Source organism: Orcinus orca, chromosome 9 (genome assembly GCF_937001465.1).
Source record: "Orcinus orca chromosome 9, mOrcOrc1.1, whole genome shotgun sequence".
NCBI lineage: Eukaryota > Metazoa > Chordata > Mammalia > Artiodactyla > Delphinidae > Orcinus > Orcinus orca.
In genome coordinates, this window is record NC_064567.1 from 79,469,958 (window position 1) to 79,489,873 (window position 19,916).

At 34.2% G+C, this 19,916-nt stretch overlaps 1 protein-coding gene across 1 annotated transcript in view; it reads left to right on the forward strand.

Moving 5' to 3' along the window:
* Positions 1-19,916, forward strand: part of SEMA3E (semaphorin 3E) — a 265,665-nt gene that overhangs the window by 213,472 nt on the left and 32,277 nt on the right. Inside the window, exons 6-11 of the mRNA XM_004263414.3 lie at positions 10,264-10,383; positions 11,662-11,804; positions 12,871-12,985; positions 13,420-13,489; positions 16,282-16,426; positions 18,549-18,771. Of these exons, the coding sequence (XP_004263462.1) occupies positions 10,264-10,383; positions 11,662-11,804; positions 12,871-12,985; positions 13,420-13,489; positions 16,282-16,426; positions 18,549-18,771 (816 nt within the window). The remainder of the gene's footprint in view (positions 1-10,263; positions 10,384-11,661; positions 11,805-12,870; positions 12,986-13,419; positions 13,490-16,281; positions 16,427-18,548; positions 18,772-19,916) is intronic.

The window sequence follows — 19,916 nt, forward strand, 5'->3', positions numbered from 1 at the left end:
GATATTAAATTTCAAGCCATACTCACCTGAGCCAATTTTACTCTGAAATAAGTGCAGCTGCTATGAAGTATGGACGTCTCATCCAGAAAACACAAACTGTCCCTTAATACCTGATAGAAGGTATTTTGTATTATGTCATTTATTGTTCACAAAATGCAATTATGTAAATACTTTTTATAAAAAGGTAGCTAGAGAAACCAAACTATTTTAACATATGTTAATTCTTTATGTATTAATTACTCTGTGACTTTAAGGGAACTTCTAATATTCTCTTCTTGGTACCTTTCTCTGTGTCAGTAGAATTCAGCAGAGAGTCATCTCAATTTGGAATTTCAAAGTCATTCCTGTTAATTTAAAATGTAAGCTGTAGAGGTTGAGTGGCTCAAACTATGTCCACGTTGGCATAATAGAATAAGCTGGCCATGTCTGATCTGGATTTCAATTGGATTTCAATTAAATTAGTCAAGATACATGAAAATCTCACTTAAATCTCAGAAAAATCCTTTTTCTTTAATACAGTTTGGGACTGAAAATGGAACACCCTTATCAAATACTCCAGCACTGCTATGGTACAGACAGCTGATTGAGTTGCCAAGTATAAAGTTGAAGGGAGCAATCCCTGACACCTCACATAGGTGCTCTTAGGAATCATTCTGTTTCCTCAGTGTTGAGAGGTTCTGATAGTTGTATGGTACAGATGTACAAGCTTCTGTCATTACATTTGCAGCACTTAGAGTTATCTGCTACTATTAGGTCATCCTGTTTACAGAAAATGAAAACATGTAAAATAACAAGTAGAGATTTCCTATCCTAAATAAGTGGGTAAAACTTAAAACTCCCCACTGATGAGTAATCAACATACCTTATGCTGGACCGAGAGTTGATGCAGATGTTCCTGTATATTCTAGAGACAACACGTTCCGTGAACTTATTCCAGACAGTTGATTCTGCTGGGCCTTGCATCCGAGTTCCCACAGTCCCCTGTCGCAGTAATGGTACTCAGGTCCAAATAAGTAGAGCTTTTATATATACGGATATTTATTTGTAGAACAAAAATCTTACGTTAGCTCTAAACAGTAGGGAAGGTTTGATTTACTACAGCTTCATAATTTGCAAGTGCTTTAAGATGAGAATTTCACGTAGTGATTAGTTCTTTAGGAGCTTGAATAAAGAGATATTTTTAAAGAATATAAGATTTTTAAGAAAATACTATGATATCCTGAGTTCTGCTACTCACTCATATATGTGTGTGTGTAAACACAATATGCAGAGGGGAGATTTTAAATATGGGAATTGAGTTGCTTAAGTCAGTTTGGACTTAGTAGGAATCAGAACCTTAAGAATGCCACTTTTGGAGAATGCCAGGTTCATAAATGTTAGAAATTCGTGGTAGATTGGCAGCATATGAGTTAAAATACATGCATTTGATAGACTCATACAATTTTTTTCTAATGTTTTTAGTGATTTTTGTAACTTCATAGATTTAAGATTTGAATATGTCTGGAAGAAAGAGACTGTCTTATCATCTTTCTTTTACCATACAATATATTGCACAGAAAAGGCCTCCTATAAATATCGACTGAATGAAATACTCCCTGAGCTTCCTAAACAAACAAACCAAAAATAAATTTGGGGATAGTGTTCACAAGAATATTATAAAAGGTATTGAAAGTCAAAAATTACACAGTAAACACTACTTCTCTAGTAAAATCCTAAGAAGATTGGAAGAGAACACCATTTATTTTGAACATTTCTTTTAATGGTTAAAAGTAATTGTTTTTTAGCCACTCACCACTCAGCCTCCTTGGAGCTTGTTTTTGCATGAAACCAGGAATTTGAAACTGAATTTTTTTTAAGAGGGGAAATATTACTGGAGGGACATTTCCAAGTGAATTTCATTGAACTTCCAAATCGAATTACACGATGCTAAAATGTGAAGTGCTTGCCATCTGGGTGACTGTTTCCCTTATTCAGAAAAGAAATCAAATCATAAGAGCCCTCCAAGCTAAACACAAAAGTTATAGAATAATCCCTGCAAAGAGAAGAAATAAAAATATAATTCTTCTCATTTATCCGCTAGCTTTCATCCCAAAGTACCTTTGAGAGATCATTCACTTACTGTGGCTATGCAGCAGCCACTGGGATGGAAATCTGATAACCTCTGTGAGCCAGCAACTCTTTAAAAGACAGGAAGTAGAAATAATTCACCCAATTGAAAAAGCAGCAGGAATTTGGACTGGAAAAAATGGAGCTACCTGAGTTGGAATTTGGTAGGCCTGGTGCAGCTTACTCTGACAGGAAAAGAACGCATTAATGTGGAATTTTATGACCGCACATGTTCTCTGCCGATGGGTTAGGACAGGACTCCAGCAAAAAGGTGACCCTCTTTGGACCATTTCTGCTTCTTCGTTTCTTTGTTAATTATAGGTCACACTTAACTTTTAATACCTGTTCACATTAAGATTCACTTTCATCATTTAAAAAAAAAAAACCCTCAAATTTGTAACAATAGTCATAAAACTAACAAGGCCCCCAAAGAAAAAAACATGCTCACGAATCTGAGAATTTCTTATAATATCTTAACTTTAGATACAAGTTTCATTTTACTTAACCTAAATTCTGTTGACTTAAGATCACATGGAGTAAAAGCTTACTGAAAAACTAAGTAAGGAATAAATATTATTTGTTAGGTGAAAGGTTAATGAACACTTTTATAAAATTTATAGTCTAATTTAGAATGGAAATGTTAGTAACTGGCAATGACTCTGTGTGAAACAAGATTTAAGGAGTAATAGCTCTTCATTGAGCTATGTTCTCTATGTTTAGAAGCCAATCAAAATGAAATCATACATTAATTAGGTTTGCTCTTTAAATGTCACTTTGTATTAACAGAATTTACCTTGGTGGTATATAAATTCATATCACAGGTACAATATTTCTATGTGTTTAACCACACTTTCCCTCTACAGTGATTACTAATATTACATTGAAAGTGGTCTTAAGTAACTGGTTGAAGAAGGCAAGACATTATAATCGGGTTTTAAAAACAGTTTTTTGAAACAATGAATTACTTAGTAAAATGAATTGCTGCATTACTTGTCTGTACCTTTCAAGTCAGCGAAAGATGCTTAGGACTTATCTTGCCACTAAAAATTATTAGGTTTGGTGGCCGGCCAAATAAAAATTCAGGAAGGGGCTTCCCTGGTGGCGCAGTGGTTGAGAGTCCGCCTGCCGATGCAGGGGACACAGGTTCGTGCCCCAGTCTGGGTAGATCCCACATGCTGCGGAGCGGCTGGGTCCGTGAGCCATGGCGCTGAGCCTGCGTGTCCGGAGCCTGCGCTCCGCAATGGGAGAGGCCACAACACTGAGAGGCCCGCGTACTGCAAAAAAAAAAAAAAATTCAGGAAATATTTTCTTTATGTCATATGTCATTTTGGTCAGGAAGGAAAAGTATTAACTGACTTTTTTGCATCAGTTTACATTTGATATAATATTGCAGTATTCTTTTTATTAAGTTGATAGCACCTTCAGTAACTTTGGGATTTCTTTAATAGTTTGTCAGCTCAATTCTATTGCTACTGTTTTAAAACGTTTCATTCTGACCCAGATTTTTATTACCAGTTCTAGGTGTAATTTAATACATACCATACCTAAAGTACCTAAGGTATGCTAATGTACGTGTTACTAGTGTTTGGGGAAAACCACTCTGATTTGTCAGGTACCTTTTCACACTTTGCTTTTGAAAGTGCTAGCTTTGTTGTTAGAATTTTTAGGATACTTTCAAGTTAAAGACTTACTGAATTTTATATCAACAAATAACCATGAATGAGGTATTTCATGGTCACCAAAATTTTCTTTCTGCCCTTTTCATGTCTTATGTTACATTTTACAGCAAACAAAACTACAAAAGTTAACAGCTGCTGAAATTTTCTTCCTGCACTTTTATTCATCATAATGAGACCTTTGTGAATATATCCCCTCATTACAAATTCTGTGAATTAAAGGTCAATGTCAGTTGAATGAAAGGGAGTCGGAATTCATGCAGAGAAAACTTAAGTGATTATCTCAAGCTCTTAATACCATTAAAACTTTTTTTACAAATAAATGTTTCTATTTTATTAACTGTGTATTCAAGGCAGAATTACAAATGAATAGTTCTGGCACAAAATAGGACTTCATAAATGTTAGAAAAATAAATGAAATCATCGAAATGAAGGTAAAGTGTATGTCTTTACAATGACAACCTCTATAAACAGAAGTGAATGTGCTGGCTCGTTTCTTGAATTCGTCCCAACTGTGTAGAAACTTATGCCTTTAGCATGTTCCTGTGCCTAAAGAATATCTGTAATTTCTTATCCAGGTTAAGACTGCTGTGCTTTGTCATTTGGCAGAATGCCAAGCATCCACATGCTCACTGTTGCTTCTGGCCATTAACTGCTAGTTGCTAATGAGCTATTTGAATACTTGCTTATGGTTTCCTCAAAAAAAAAAGAAGAAAAAAAATGTCGTCTTCAATTCCCCATGGACCTTCTCCCCCTTAGAAATCTGATTTGACCATGCTGGTAGTAATGTCACAGTTTTGCCACCAGGGAAACACAGTACTGTCATGGATGCTAGCAAATGCAAATGAACAGATTCAGAACGCGGTTTTCTTTTTTCCTTCGTACGTCAGAAACCACCTTCTTGACATTGATAGCTAATGCTAGCTATTTGCCAAAGCAAAAACAAACAGAAAGTCCAAACAACTACATAACTAGTAAAAGGACCTGCTTTTCCTGATTTCTTTCAGCATCCTACACAGACCGTGAGTGTAAACTGGGAGGTTGGAACCTGTGGACCATTCTTATCCATCCTCATCCTCCCAAGTGCATTTTGTTTCTCTTTGCAATTATGCATGTAATAATCACTCTGTGAAATAGTGCAAAAGTAGAATGATTTTCTAACAAAATGATACAGTTCAGTTATAAAATGAGGTAGTTAAATCCATCTTTAGCCATGTCTTTTCCATGAAACGAACATGTTTCACATTCAGATTTGTAGACATTTACAACATAAATAGGAGAAATGCTTAGGCAAGACTTAAGAAAATAAGAAGGGCATGAAAAACTGTGAATTTTTCTCACTAAACACTTAAAATCTGTATTTACAACATGGTGAGTAAAAACTCTGATCGATTAATAATACCATCTGTGAACTAAGCTCTTGATAAGGTTGATAAAATATTAAGGCAATGAAGTATGTTTCACTAAAACTTCAACTGGAGTTTGTATTGTAAAAAAAGGAGTTGTGTAGAAAAGTATTTTACTTATGCATTTTAACTTAGAATTATTCACAATGGGTTTGTTTTTGTATCGCCAAGGTCAAATGATTGTTTTATTTTCTTTCCTACAAACTAGTTGAGAGTAGACACAGTCTTTTGCGGCTCAAACTATTGGGGACAAATACTAGAAGAAGATAGAGTCCCTGTGTTCCTGGATTTAAATTATTAAATATAGTCTTTTTGAGGAACAAAAACTCAAAGAACTCTGCTATTCATATAAATGCCAACAGTTTTTTCTTTCTTTTGATATTTTCTCCCTGAAGCATTTTTGAAAAATCAGAATCTTATCCTGAGGTTTTTGTTTTTATTGCATTTCATAGTTTTTTTTTTAATTTGAACACTAAAAGTTTCAGATTTATTCACTTGTTAATTAACTCATTATGCCATTCTTTGATTCAACAAATGCTTATTGAGCATTTTCTGTATTCCAGATGCTCTACAGGATGTTGGTGACAAAAGAATATAATAAGACACATCAAGAAGTCTGCATTCTAGTGAGGAATAATGTCAAACACAGGAGACACACTATAGTAGGATGAGAAATATGATAGGCATGGGGGCTATGGTGGTACTAGGAGCTACTAAACTAACACAAGTTCGGTCAGGGAAAGCTTCATGGAGAAAGTGGGCCGTGGCCAGGTAAATGGGAGGTGAAGTGGGAAGGCGGGGAGGTGCAGAATTCCAGGCAAAGAACATACAAACCATAGAAAGGGCAGCAGAGAGAACAGAAAAGCTTGGCAACCTCAGGAAATCACTTGTACACCTCTCTGATTGTCCAAATAACCGAGGCAGTGAGATTCCGAACAGTTTTGCCACAAGCAGTAGGTTTGGGGCTGGGGGCTTAGTTTGCCAGATTTCCAGTGCAGAATTGTTTCCACTCTTCTGGTATCTGTACACAGAGACTATTGTTGAACATGACAATGATAAGTTACAGTCACCTGTCAAAATACCCTGCAGATGTGTTTTATTTTTTAATGATAACCAACTAACATTAACATAACATCAGTTACCATCAGAAGCCTATAACAATGAAACATATGGCATACAAGTCAAATTGGTTATTTATATTCAGAATATCAAAATAGATACCAGTAAACTTTGTGACCAAGCTAATACATTTATTAAATATCATGTCTGTATAGACATAGAAAACTAAAAATTTGAGTAGTTCTGTTCTTATTATTGAAAAATCTAAAACATATTGTACTATTTGTATGAAATATTTTTTAATCCGTGAAAATATGAATTATCCAGATATTATTTTTTGCTCTATACAATACCAAAATATTGATTCACAAGTTGTCTCTATACCAGTTATAATTTTAAAGTTTTCAACTAGAAACTATGTATTTGCCATAAATAATATCAATTATAATAATGTTGATTTTTTTGTTCATTTAATTAGTATTAGTTAACTTTGTGCCTAAAGCTTTATTCTCATTATTTTTCATTAAAGTGTTTATTTTTTCTTAAGAAAGTATTTTACCAAACATCATTATTATCTATTACTATAAATTTATTTTGTTCTTCACACTGATAATAAAATATGAAAGGACAATCTTTCCCTTCTGAGGAAAAGCTAATGTTTCCAACAGGAACACGTTTGGTTCAGTTTACATAGCATATAGTTTTTAGCACCTGTCTAGTAGCTTCTTTGAAGTTTAAGTCATACAGTTCATATTGTATTATTTGAATTGTTCACAAACCATTTTCTTTTATCTGGATACAAAAAGGGAAATTGGGTAAAATTGGTACTATATCATCTTTTCCTTTTTGCAGATAACCTGCCCTGGATGTATATTATTTGGTATCATATGGCTCCATCTAGTGGCTGCAAGGGGAACTTTTTTGTTAAATTTGTAAAATTGATTACAAGTGGAACTTGGAAACAGCGTTCAGATTGGGATAAGTGCAAGAAAACTGATGTGAACTAAAATAAAGATTATTTTTCCAAAGTAATATTTTCAGATATAAAAGTTCTGTGAATATTTTAGGAAATTTTAAATAAATCTTTTTTTTGTACCCATTATGAATTAAACATTCAGTCCAGTCCATATTAGAAAAATAAGTTCTGTTTAGGACAGTTTTACAAAATGGCCTTTTTATTTTATTACTGTATTTTATTGAAGTATAGTTGATTTACATCAGTATATTCTTTTTCAGATTCTTTTCCATTATAGGTTATTACAAGATATTGATAATAGTTCCCTGTGCTATACAGTAGATCCTTGTTGTTTATCCATTTTATGTATAGAAGTATGTATCTATTAATCCCAGATTCCCAATTTATTCCACCCCTCCCTTTCTCTTTTGGTAACCATAAGTTTGTTTCCTATGTCTGTGGGTCTATTTCTGTTTTGTAAATAAGTTCATTTGTATCATTTTTTTTTTAGATTCCACATGTAAGTGATAACACATGATATTTCTTTCTGTGCCTGACTTACTTCACTTAGCATGAAAATCTCCAGGTCCATCCATGTAAGATGGCCTTTATATTTTTATGGAAACTATAACCAAGTACAATAATTTTTTAAAATTTCAGAACAACCCTTGCTCTGGTGGTTCAATAGTCAAGTAACTCCTTTGTGCGTGAACTCGTTCATTTCTGCCATAGAGTTGATGATCTCCAAGGCCTTTTAATGAATTCAGCATGACTCTCTTTTATCTATGTTCAAGTAGTACAGATTGAACCCCACATATGGTTCATATCCCTAACCACTGAATACATTTTATCCCAAAATACTCTTTTTCCACATGGATATAAAACTTCTGGTGAAGACAGCGCTGATTGAATTTGATACAAATTATGTCGTTCTTCCCCCCTTCTAGTTTCAAAGAATATGCTTAAATAAGAGCTCTGATATAACTCTTCTCTACCAAATTTTATTTTCTTAAGTCTGGTTATAAAGCATCTTTATTTTTTAGTTTTTGTTATTTTCCTTATCATATTTCTCATTCAGCATGTATTGAATATACAGGATGAACTAAACAAATACAGCTTCTTTTTTAATTTGTTGTCTTGAAAATTTTCAAATACAAAGAAAAATTGAAAGAGGAATAAAAAATTTATAGCATTTACCTTGGCCCACCAACTGTTAATATTCTACCACATTTGCCTCTGTCTCTCCTGTCTCTCTCTCTCTTTCTCACTTATTATAATATATATAGTTTAAAAGTGAATTCCTTTGCGAAGGACCTGAATTTTATTTATTTGTATCTTGTATAGTTTTTAAGTATCCATAGGGGGTTTTGTGAACCAAAAAAACCATTTATGGTTACTTGTCTTTTTGTAAATGAAGAATAGTTTATTATAGTAACATTTATCAAAACTTAGTTTTCTTGTTTTTAAATTCAATTTATAGCTCACTTTTCTTTTTCTAAATCTAAATCTAACAAAAGCAATCATCTTTACTTTTGAAAAATTGTTAGTTATCTCAAGGTGGAAATAAACTTCTTACAGTGATCCTATTTACAACTCAGTTGACTACTTTCTCAAATTTTAAACTTTACAAATATATTTAATCTGTTCAAGTTTTTGAAAGTTTTAAAGACCTTACCTTAGAGAAAACCCTTCATAAATATTGAAACAATTTTTAAATCTAATCAATAAAATTTATAAATATGACACTCAAGTTTTGTTTAATTCTGTTTAGATACTTGGTCAAATTTTTATACCTGTAACTTTAATACTTCTAATTCTAAAATTGAGTATACAGTTAAATTTATTAAATTGGAAATCCAATTAATTTGAATTCTCTTTAAAAAGGACTTTAAATACCACTTGGACACCTATGTACACATTCCAGATTTAACAGAAAGGCATTAATACTTTGAGTATACTTTTAGTATACTCATCATGTCTATATTTTAAAAGCTGACCACAGTTACATAACACTCATTAAGAAAATAATTTTGTCACCCTAAATTGAGGTTGCTATATCCAGCGATCTGTTGCTATCATCTGCTTCTTGGCCAGAGATTTTAGCCCAGGACAGGATTGGAGCCTCGTATGCCCAGGACAATCCTTCTGGACTCACTGAGGAGCACACCAGTTACCTTTTGTTGTCAGTTCGACAAAAGAGAACCTCAAGTTCCTGTGCTTGAGAGGTTTTGGTCTTTCTGGAGGTCTAGTTATATCATTATGTTATTTTTCTTTTTGTTAATTGTTTTTTCTCTTCTCGTGAGCAATTTTAATGTCTGTCTTTCTGGCTGGCCCCAAAGATATGTTGCCATGGCTTGAGATCCTGCGTACGTTTGTGTATTCCTTGGTCTGATTTAAGTCTGTGGCCTTCGCCACATGTTGCAGCTAACTTCATTCGTTCTGTTGACTGCCTGATTAAATTATGAGCTCTTTCTGTCATTTCTGTCTAAATAAGCCACACACTTACAAATTAGATGACAACTAATTGGATTATATACAGCTTTGTCAGACTTTGTGGTTCCTGCCTTAAAATCATGTTGATGGAAGCAATTTCTTACTACAAGAAGAATTTGAGTTAGCTGACTCACATATAATACCAGTCCTAATACTAATACCAATACCAATACTAATACCCTGATGATATGAAGGTTAAAATAAGTTTATTAAAATACCATGAAGCCAGGTTATTTATCAAATACTCATGTAGGCCTTAGTATATACCAGCTACTCTTCTAAATGCTTTACTCTTAACAACACTTCTGAGTGCTATTCCCCTATTTGTAAATGTGGAAACTGAGGCGCAGAGAAATTAAGCAATTTGCCCAAGTTCACACATCTAGTAAGTGGCAGAGTCACAATTCAAACCCTGGCCGTCTGACTGTACCATATATGCTCTTAGCAGTAGTATCTGTTTCGTTAGGCCGTATACATGGAAACCTGGATATGTTTATTGTAATTGTGGTTTTATACATTGTCATCAGACCCAGAAACGAATACTGACTTATCTGATGTTTTCATGCAGGTAGTGAATTGTTTGCTGGACTCTACAGTGACTACTGGGGGAGAGACGCTGCCATTTTCAGGAGCCTGGGGCGACTGGCTCATATCCGCACTGAACACGATGACGAGCGCCTGTTGAAAGGTAGGATTGAGGAGAAAAGCATATGTAAATCAGAACTGAAAGCAAGCCTAGAGCTCATGGGAAACTTGCCATTTTGATAATGATAACAATACAAATGTAATTTATAGTTTCCACAAATTTCAGGGGTTTTTTCCTTAGTAGTATTCCCGAATTAAAATATTATATATGATATATGTATATCATTTTATAGCAGAGGGGATCCGCTTTAGTATACAACCAGATTACCCTCATAGCAATAGTTAGAAATCAGGACTTAAATGAACAAGACCAATATATGAAAAGTGAAAACCCCTTTCATCCAATAAGTTGCTTTGTTTTCTCTTGTCAGTTGGTATAATTTTGCATGAATTGATTGCTTTGCTTTGCTTGTTTTCATAGGATCACATTGTACTTGAGAGACAAATGAAATTCTAAGAGAGTCCCTAGGCATTCATTTACATAGAATCCTTTGTAAGGATTCATGTTTATGTTTTGGCACATTGGTATATCTAGGGGCTAAAATCATTTTATAGTGAGTGGTTTCATCATTTTCAGCCTTTTTGTTAAGCTTTAGAGTGCATAATCATTATTGGCAGCATTTTATCATTAAAATATTTGACATTCCATGTCAGTCAAAGGTCATTCCCTCAGATCCCTTTGATTACAAATACAAAAACTTAAACTGGTCTTCCATGAGCTGGACTGATAGATAATTTATGAATTAAAAAAATAATGATAGACTTCTTTACTAAAATATTTTACATGTATTGACTTTAATATGTGCCTCCCATATATACATGGGAGGAAATTCATTCAGATTATAATCATGCTGCTCTTAATCTGTTCTTCTTTGAATTCATTTCAGGTCTATAATGTATGCTATTTGAAATTGATTTATTTCCCTCCAACTCAGTTAAATTTTAAATACCCTAACATTTCTTAAAAATTGTTGATTTGGGGCTTCCCTGGTGGCGCAATGGTTGAGAGTCCGCCTGCCGATGCAGGGGACACGGATTCGTGCCCCGGTCCGGGAAGATCCCACATGCCGCGGAGCGGCTGGGCCCGTGAGCCATGGCCACTGAGCCTGCGCATCCGGAGCCTGTGCTCCGCAAAGGGAGAGGCCACAACAGTGAGAGGCCCGCGTACCGCAAAAAAAAAAAATTAAAAAAATTGTTGATTTGCACAGAATATGGAGATAGCTACATGATTTTAATGTTTAGTACAAAATTTCAAGGGAACTATATTAACTTACTTTGTTGTAATAGTTACTACATTTTCATCTGTTTTTTACTTCTCTAGAACCAAAATTTGTAGGTTCGTACATGATCCCTGACAATGAAGACCGAGATGACAACAAAGTGTATTTCTTTTTTACGGAGAAGGCCCTGGAGGCAGAAAACAATGCCCAGGCAATTTACACCAGAGTGGGGCGACTCTGCGTGGTGAGGACCGCCTTCTTCTCTCACTAAGCTTGCCTAACTCGCAATTTATGGTCAGGCCTTTGTTCATTTTATAGTAGGTTTCTACTGTAAAATATTTTCTTCTATTCTCTTAGGCTCCCTAAAATTGGTATTTACTATCTAGTCTTCAGACTTCATATCTACTGAAAGTTTAATCTGAAAAGAGCTTTGCATTTTGTGTGATTTTCTCCATTTTCAAAGCCCTACTAAGAAATGGCCTATAATTAGGCTATACTTCTTCCTACACAGAAGTTTGAGCTCCATTTTACAAAGTTAATTTCACCAAAATCTTGCAAGTTTCTTTAATCCACATTCTAAATAATTTACATAAGCATGTTTCAACAATTCAGATGGTTGATTCTGTAGGGAAAACATATATAGTTTTGTTGGGCATAATCAGATAGGTTGTTTTGTGAACATTCAGAACCAACTGCGGTAGCCATGTATATTGAGAGAATGCTAATAGTGTTATAAATGTGAAGTTATTTTGATATTTAAGAAGATACTTGAATAAATTTAAGAAGATGTTTATACGTATGTTCAGTATATATGTATGTGTATATATATTCACATATACACACATACGTATTTTATGTATGTGTGCAAATATGTATGCCTGTTATGTGTATGTGTGCTTGTGTGTTAGTATTTCAAGCCTTTTTCCCTAAAATAAGAAAAAGAAGTGGATGCTTCTGTACTTCTGAGATAAGCTGATTATTTATCAATAAAATAATAATAAACGTTACTGTATGATAAAGCTTACTACTTTATTTAGGAAAGTGTACTCTACTCTCTACTAACGTTGTTTAATACCTGGAAACTGTATTTAATGGGCCAGGGTGAAAGTACACTGACAAGGCAGAATGTGCAAACCTAAAGAAAAAGTTTATGGGGCATTGCATCTTTAATATTATTTGAAGATTATGCTCAAATTTTCACATTAAATAAAAGAACTGTAACTCTTGCCATCTGCAGGTTTAATGGTACAAAATCTGTTGTTGATAAAAGTTCTCTGGGTACCCATTTACGTGCTTTCTATTTTTTACAGAACGATGTAGGAGGACAGAGAATCCTAGTGAACAAGTGGAGTACTTTCCTGAAAGCTAGACTGGTTTGCTCAGTACCAGGAATGAATGGAATTGATACGTATTTTGATGAATTAGGTAAATATTATTGGGAGAGCTAAATTTTCCTCTTCAAGATATATGCTTCTTTGTATAACCCTCAGTGTTTCTAGCACATATGGAAAATTTGCTTTCTGCGGTAATTGACTTCTATCTAACTTGGAGCAAGTTTCTATTCTTTTCATCTTGGCCAGGTCCATGTATGGGGACAAGGGAGTTGCGGGAACAGAAAGACCCCTCTTGTTAGTTTAGAGTCGGCGCCTCTAGTTTCCTCCTTGAGGCCCAGCTCACAGTCATCTTGAACAGTCATCAATCTCACTGTGTTGTGATTTGGTCATTGTTATATGACTGTATATGGAAATTTATATCTTAAAATCTGTCATGGGTTCTAAACTATTTTATGACAATATATTTTCTTCACATGCAGCGAGGGCTAAACATATTAAGTAACATAATGGTCTTTAATGTTTCAGAGGATGTTTTTTTGCTGCATACCAGAGATCATAAGAACCCAGTGATATTTGGACTCTTCAACACTACCAGGTGAGAAATTTATATGGCCAGTCAAAACATCATGAAACAAAGGATGCCAAACCCCTTCACTGTATATGCAATTGAAAATACTACTGACCAATGAGTTATTCTCACTTTCTGTACTTTATAAGTCACCAATTTCTCTTCGTTCTCCTGTGTTTGCAGTTGTACTTTGATGTTTAAAGCCACAATCTCAATCCAGATCCTTATTTGTTTTTGTTTGAAGTACCAGCATCCTCCTATGCTCAATGTCCTAAGTTCTTCCCTCTCTGATCTACAACAGAATGATTTTTTTTTTCTCATACAGTTTTTAAGGTACTAGTTCCATGCTATAGAGTCTAGGATAATTCTTTCAATCATCATATACTGTTGTCCAAGTCAGGCTTTCAAGGCTCTCTATCAAATATTCCCCATTCAGGATTGAAAGTTTTTCCTCTAAATTCCCACAAACTCTGCTTTTGACAAGATAATACCTTGTCAGAATCCCAGTCTCTGCTTTCCCCGTGACTGTGATTTTATTTATCTACTTTCCCTTCTAACGCTGATTTATATCAGTTTTTCCAATACTTGTCAATTGCCGTCTTCATGAAACACCCCTTGATTCCTTAATCACAGCACTTGCTCACTCCTTCACTCTGGTTGTCTTGGTCCTATGTAGATTCTTAGAGAACACACATTTATGATTTACCCTCTGAGTTTTAAATTTTAAAAAGGTGCTCAAGTTTAGGGCTTATGATCTAGTATTTTTCTTTTTTATGCTTTTGTATTTTGTATCCATTGAAGACTGCTGGAAAAATGAATCAAATATTTCGTGTGTTGACACATGAATGAAAAAATGTTATTAGAATCAGTTTTGGTTGAAAGTTTATATATATAATTTCCTGAGTGTCTTTCCAAATAAGGCAGAGTGGAGATGATATGACTGGAATGAGAAATAAAGAATATACTTCAGTTCTCTTGACAGGAAAAGAATGGTATTACCCAATTCCTCATTTGCATTGCATTGGCCTTAAACTGTTCCATAGTCATGTATACCTTGTTTGCTTAGGATCTCTCCACATAGTTTTTGTTTACTTTTTCAGCAGGTAGTTTATTACGGTCACTTTGAAAAAAAAAATAATAAAGCTCTTTCGGTAAGTATCGTGCTATTGTAAGGAGATCTTTTCTTCATCACAGAAACATGGAAACAGTTTTGCTATCAGTTATTCCTTGATGCAAGGAGATGTTAATGTAGATTGGTAGCTATTACAGTCCATGGAAAATCCCTAACTTCTTTTTACACTTCATCTTCTGCCTTATGCCAGTGAAGAATTTATACACTGCATGATAAATCCACGGCTTTATATGATAAATATAAGCTATAGGATAATCAGTATAGATTTTTTTATGGGTTATAATGATCAGTTTATAAGCTGCTTTCATAAATGATAGCAAAATGGATCTGTCTGAGATTTCAAAGGCAAGAAATTATTTTCTTCCATGATTTCAATCTTGACTGTTCAATTTATACATAATTGTGAGAAAAAGGCTTGCCAGCTGTTACCTGACGTAAAGGTTGATATCGTAGCATGGTGATCAAAGGTTTATTGCCATGTTAGTTGGAAGACTATCTCTGGTTTTTCTCACTGTTGCAGGCATTTCCAATTGCTTCAAGGTGTGTTATAAGATGTGTGAATTGATGTCCTCAGACAGTAACATAACTGCTGTTCTACAGGTGTCTCAGAATGTAGGAAATGTTACACTTACAAAAAATTTTGCAAAGCACTTTCCCAAACTAATTATTTTAATTCTCACAATAAGGAGGCTAGGGAAGTGTTAGAATTCATTCAGATTATGCCAAATTAAGAAATGCAGCCAGATCTTTAAAACAAATCATTCTAAAATGTCCTTTTGCAGAATCTTATGCCCCCAATAAAGCTTGCTGTAGTTAGTCAACTACTGTCTTTATCTGCGACAAGTAGAAATTTTTATCAAAAAAATAATTTCAGTTGCTAGTAGTTCTGCACGTAAAGAGTCTGAGTTTTTTAGAATGTAAGTCTTTTTCTCAAAATTAATCTGGTGCAGCCCAGTAAACCTTTCCACTGTAGCACTGTTTTCAGTGACCTGAAGGAAGGAATATACAGCAGGCTTATAAATGTTTCTGTGACCCCAAGCTAAAGAATGAAACAAAGCCCCAAATTTTCTTTAGACTTTAAATTGTTCTTCAAATCATATACACTAAGAGAAGTAATAAAATTTGAATAAAATTTATAGCAATATTAACAGCATGGTGAATAGGAAAACACTGTCTACTTGGAAGAGAGAACAACGTACACAGAGATAAAGCCTTCCTCAACTTGGGAATGAATCTTTAAAATATTAAGGCCAAATCTTAATAAAAAATATAAAAACACAAAAGAATCTGAAAAAGAATATGTGTATATATGTGTGTGTGTGTGTGTGTGTGTATGAAAAACTGAATCACTGTGCTGTACACCTGAAACTAACACAGCATTGTAAATCAACTATTTCAATAAAAAAAATAAGATTTAACTGGAAAAAATGAAGTGACACAACTGCTTTTGTGATTCTAACAATGTCATTTTCAATTTATTATAATAAATAGGCAAAAGATGGTAAATTTTGGAGTTTCCATACTTGAAATATTGCAGTAGTTAATATCTCTAGAATATCCTATGCTTAAGAGATTGCACGTCTTTTATCCAAAAGACTTCATCCTTATCTGTGTTGTCTGCGGGGCTTGACTAGGTGATCTCCTAGTCTGTTCCAGAATAGTAACTTATCTTTTTTTTTTTTTTTAGTAATATATTTAGAGGGCATGCTATATGTGTCTATCACATGTCCAGTATCCGGGCAGCCTTTAATGGACCATATGCACATAAGGAAGGACCTGAATACCACTGGTCACTCTATGAAGGAAAAGTCCCTTATCCAAGACCTGGTTCTGTAAGTTTAGGCATTTAACAAAGTATTCTTATTTTTGAAAGATTCTTTTAGTAATATTCTGTTCATTGTTTCAGATGCTTTACTAAATTAGCATGAAATAGTTAAATTCAATACCTAAAAATATGCTTGATTACTTGCAAGGTAAAGAAATATTACTTCTTACATCAAGATGTATGCTTGTTACTTAATGAAAAGAATATAATCTAGCATTATAGACTATATATTATTGTTGATATTTTAGCTATCTATGTAGCTCTCACTAAAATTTTATTTTTAAGGATACTGGTGAATACAGAAATATCCAGTGAGCATTATATTCCTCTCAGCCTCTTCAGAAGAATTAGTGCCACATGTGATTTCCAAGCAAGCGAATGTTACCAAATTTTTATTATAATATTTGAGTCAGGCTCTCAGTTCCCTAGGCCACATTTTCTCCCTACTTATCACTTTAACGTGTCAAGAGGAAGCTTTTTCTCTGGCTCTTCAGAATTCTGAGCACCCCATTTGCCATCCTTGCTGGCCTTGTGGAAGAAAAGTGACAATACAGCTATGTTGCTAGAGAATAAGGAGTTGCACTATTTTACTCTTAACTGATACCACTAAGATTCTCCCTAACTAGCCGTTCAAACCTTGTGCTTTTAATTGCACACACGATGATGATTATGATGAGGATGATTTTGTATCATATGTCCCGTACACAACTAGGTTGGGAAAGTGTAGCATCATTGTATCTGCTGTCCATGGAGAACAAATACTGAACTTGTCATGCAAGTCACGGTCTACACTATTATGAGCAGCTGGTGAAAACCCAACACTAGGCTGATTCTACAAGTGCTTGCAAGTCGAGTAGAAACCATTTTTGCAGAGCCAAAATTCAAAGTGGAAACAAAGCTTACCTACGTTAACAAGTGTAAGGCTTTACCATTTCAATCACTCTCTCTCACTAGCTTAAAATTATTACTTCCAGTAAGACATAAAGTATATTTTATTTCACTCTATTGATTGAAATTACAATTTAAATGGAGAAAACCCACTCCTGTGGCTTTGCTGGAAATGCTTCTTGAAACCACATGGTATTAAAGGAGATTTGGAGGAAGTGACTGGTTACTGAACTGCTTCCAGGCTGGTCCAAAATGTTTCCAATTATATATCATGAAAGTACACTCAAGTGAAAAATTCATGCCAAATTAAGAAATATGGCCCAAATTTTTAAAACAAACCATTAAAAATGCCCTCTTTGCAGAATCTGATTACTAAACTACTGTATTTATACTCTGAAGTGGAAAATTTTTATCAAGGTCATCATTGCAATTGCTGCTGGTTCTGGAGGAAAATATGTGAAATGAGGGGGCACTTAATAACAAGCATGAATCAACGCAGTTAAAGGTATTCCAAGAAGTAACTTAGGTACCGTTGAACATTTATTCTTAGAGTCAGTGATTTAAGAATTGAGACATGTTATGGCAAATATTTCTTGTCTTCTCAATTTATTGTGTCTAATTCATACAAAAATAATATAAATTCATACAGATTACAGTAGAACAGAGAGGGTTTTTTCCTTATTTAACAGCGATGGAATTTGAATAGGTTTCAATGTTACAGCACTAAAATTCTGTAGTCAGTGAGCCAATTGGAACCATCACCAATCATAGTGTCAATAATGGGAAAGCTGCTGTGCGGTTGTGATTCTGAATTTGGGGGGAAGATTTAGCACAATAAAGAGTCTCTTTGTTTTGCTATAAACAATATATTGTTCATAGCAAATTAAAATTTAATTTACAAATATGAAAAATAAATTTTAGAAGCAGGAAATATAATTAGAATATTTATAATGTTATACGTTTGTATTACCTCCAGCCTATACCAGTATTACATATACTTTACTTTTTCAGTATTTCACTACTATTTCTACTGTTGTATGTTTGAAATAATTCAGTCTCTCTATGCAATTTTTAATGCAGATTTTATTTCTGTAAGGAAGAATATATGGTTACTAAATATTGCTAAATGCACAGTTGATTAAGTGAACATACCCAGTTTTTGTAGTTTTTTTCATAATTGAGTATAAATTTGCTCCTTAGGTTTCAGGGGAAAAAAATTCTCTCATCCGTTTGTATTTCAGTGTGCCAGCAAAGTGAATGGAGGGAGGTACGGAACCACCAAAGACTACCCCGATGATGCCATCAGATTTGCAAGAAGCCATCCGCTTATGCACCAGCCCATAAAACCTGCCCATAAAAGACCAATACTGGTGAAAACAGATGGAAAGTATAACCTGAAACAAATAGCAGTGGATCGAGTGGAAGCCGAGGATGGCCAATATGATGTCTTGTTCATTGGGACAGGTAAAGAGATTAGAGAGTACTCAGAGAGACATTTAAATTGAACCTTAAAATCAATAACATTATTACATTAAAAAAAAACCCACCTATCAACAAAACCCTGGTTGACCCATTGGCTCATTTACCTACTACCTGTCTACTGCAGTGGAAGAGAAGATTTGGGGTAGTTACTGCACATAATTCCTGATACATGGTCAATACTTAATACATTTGAATAAATGAATACATAAAGTAACGAGCAATTGATGTTAACAAACAATAAACAATGTTGGTTCCAAAAAGAGCTCACAGAGGAAGTAGGGTGCCGTACAAGGATATCCTGTTACTCCCCCAGGTCCACTGCTACCTTTGGCTGCTCAGCAAGGTCTCAAGATTTTTCAGTCTTTAGGTGAGGTTTAGGTAGTTTCACCTAAATCTGTAATCTCAACTATGCTTATCAGGCCCCATCAGAAGTCAACCATGTGTCCCAAACAAGCCAAGCGTTACACATAATGGAGATAAAATTTTAGACCAAAGCTATAATATCCTGCATTAATAAAACAAAGTGTAATAACTATGCTAAAAGTGAATATTTCAAATAAATTTGTAATTTCAGTTAATGCTGTGCATTAGATCTAGCTTGTGGAAGAGAACTTGCAATCTTTTAGCATCCAGGGTAATGTGTATCAAATTCTGTCAAGTACTTTAAAATTATATAGTCATTTAAAGAATCTTTAAAATGATCATTTCTTTTTTTTCATATGCATCATAGTAATTGCTACAGCAGATCCTATTTAGAAGAGGAAACATTCTACCATACTTAACTTTAATCATTGACATTTTCTAAAGAGACATTGCATATGCCCAAATCAGGAATTAGGATATAGTATTAATATTGGTGCTTGAGTTTTTCCAGTCATGCTTTCTGAAAAAGCAAAGATTTAAGTAAGGAGATATTCATCGGATTTCCAGAAATTGATCTCTGGTGCAGGCTGTATTTTATTCATTTATTTTAGGAGGTTAGTAATGTTCTCTACACTGTGGGTTCAAGATCAACAAAGCATCAGATTTCTTTAACAAAGTTAAAGTTACCTGGCCATGAATTCACTTATAGTGATGTCCAACAGAGTTTAAAAAAAAAAAAAAAAGAATTCCATAAGCAGGAGTAA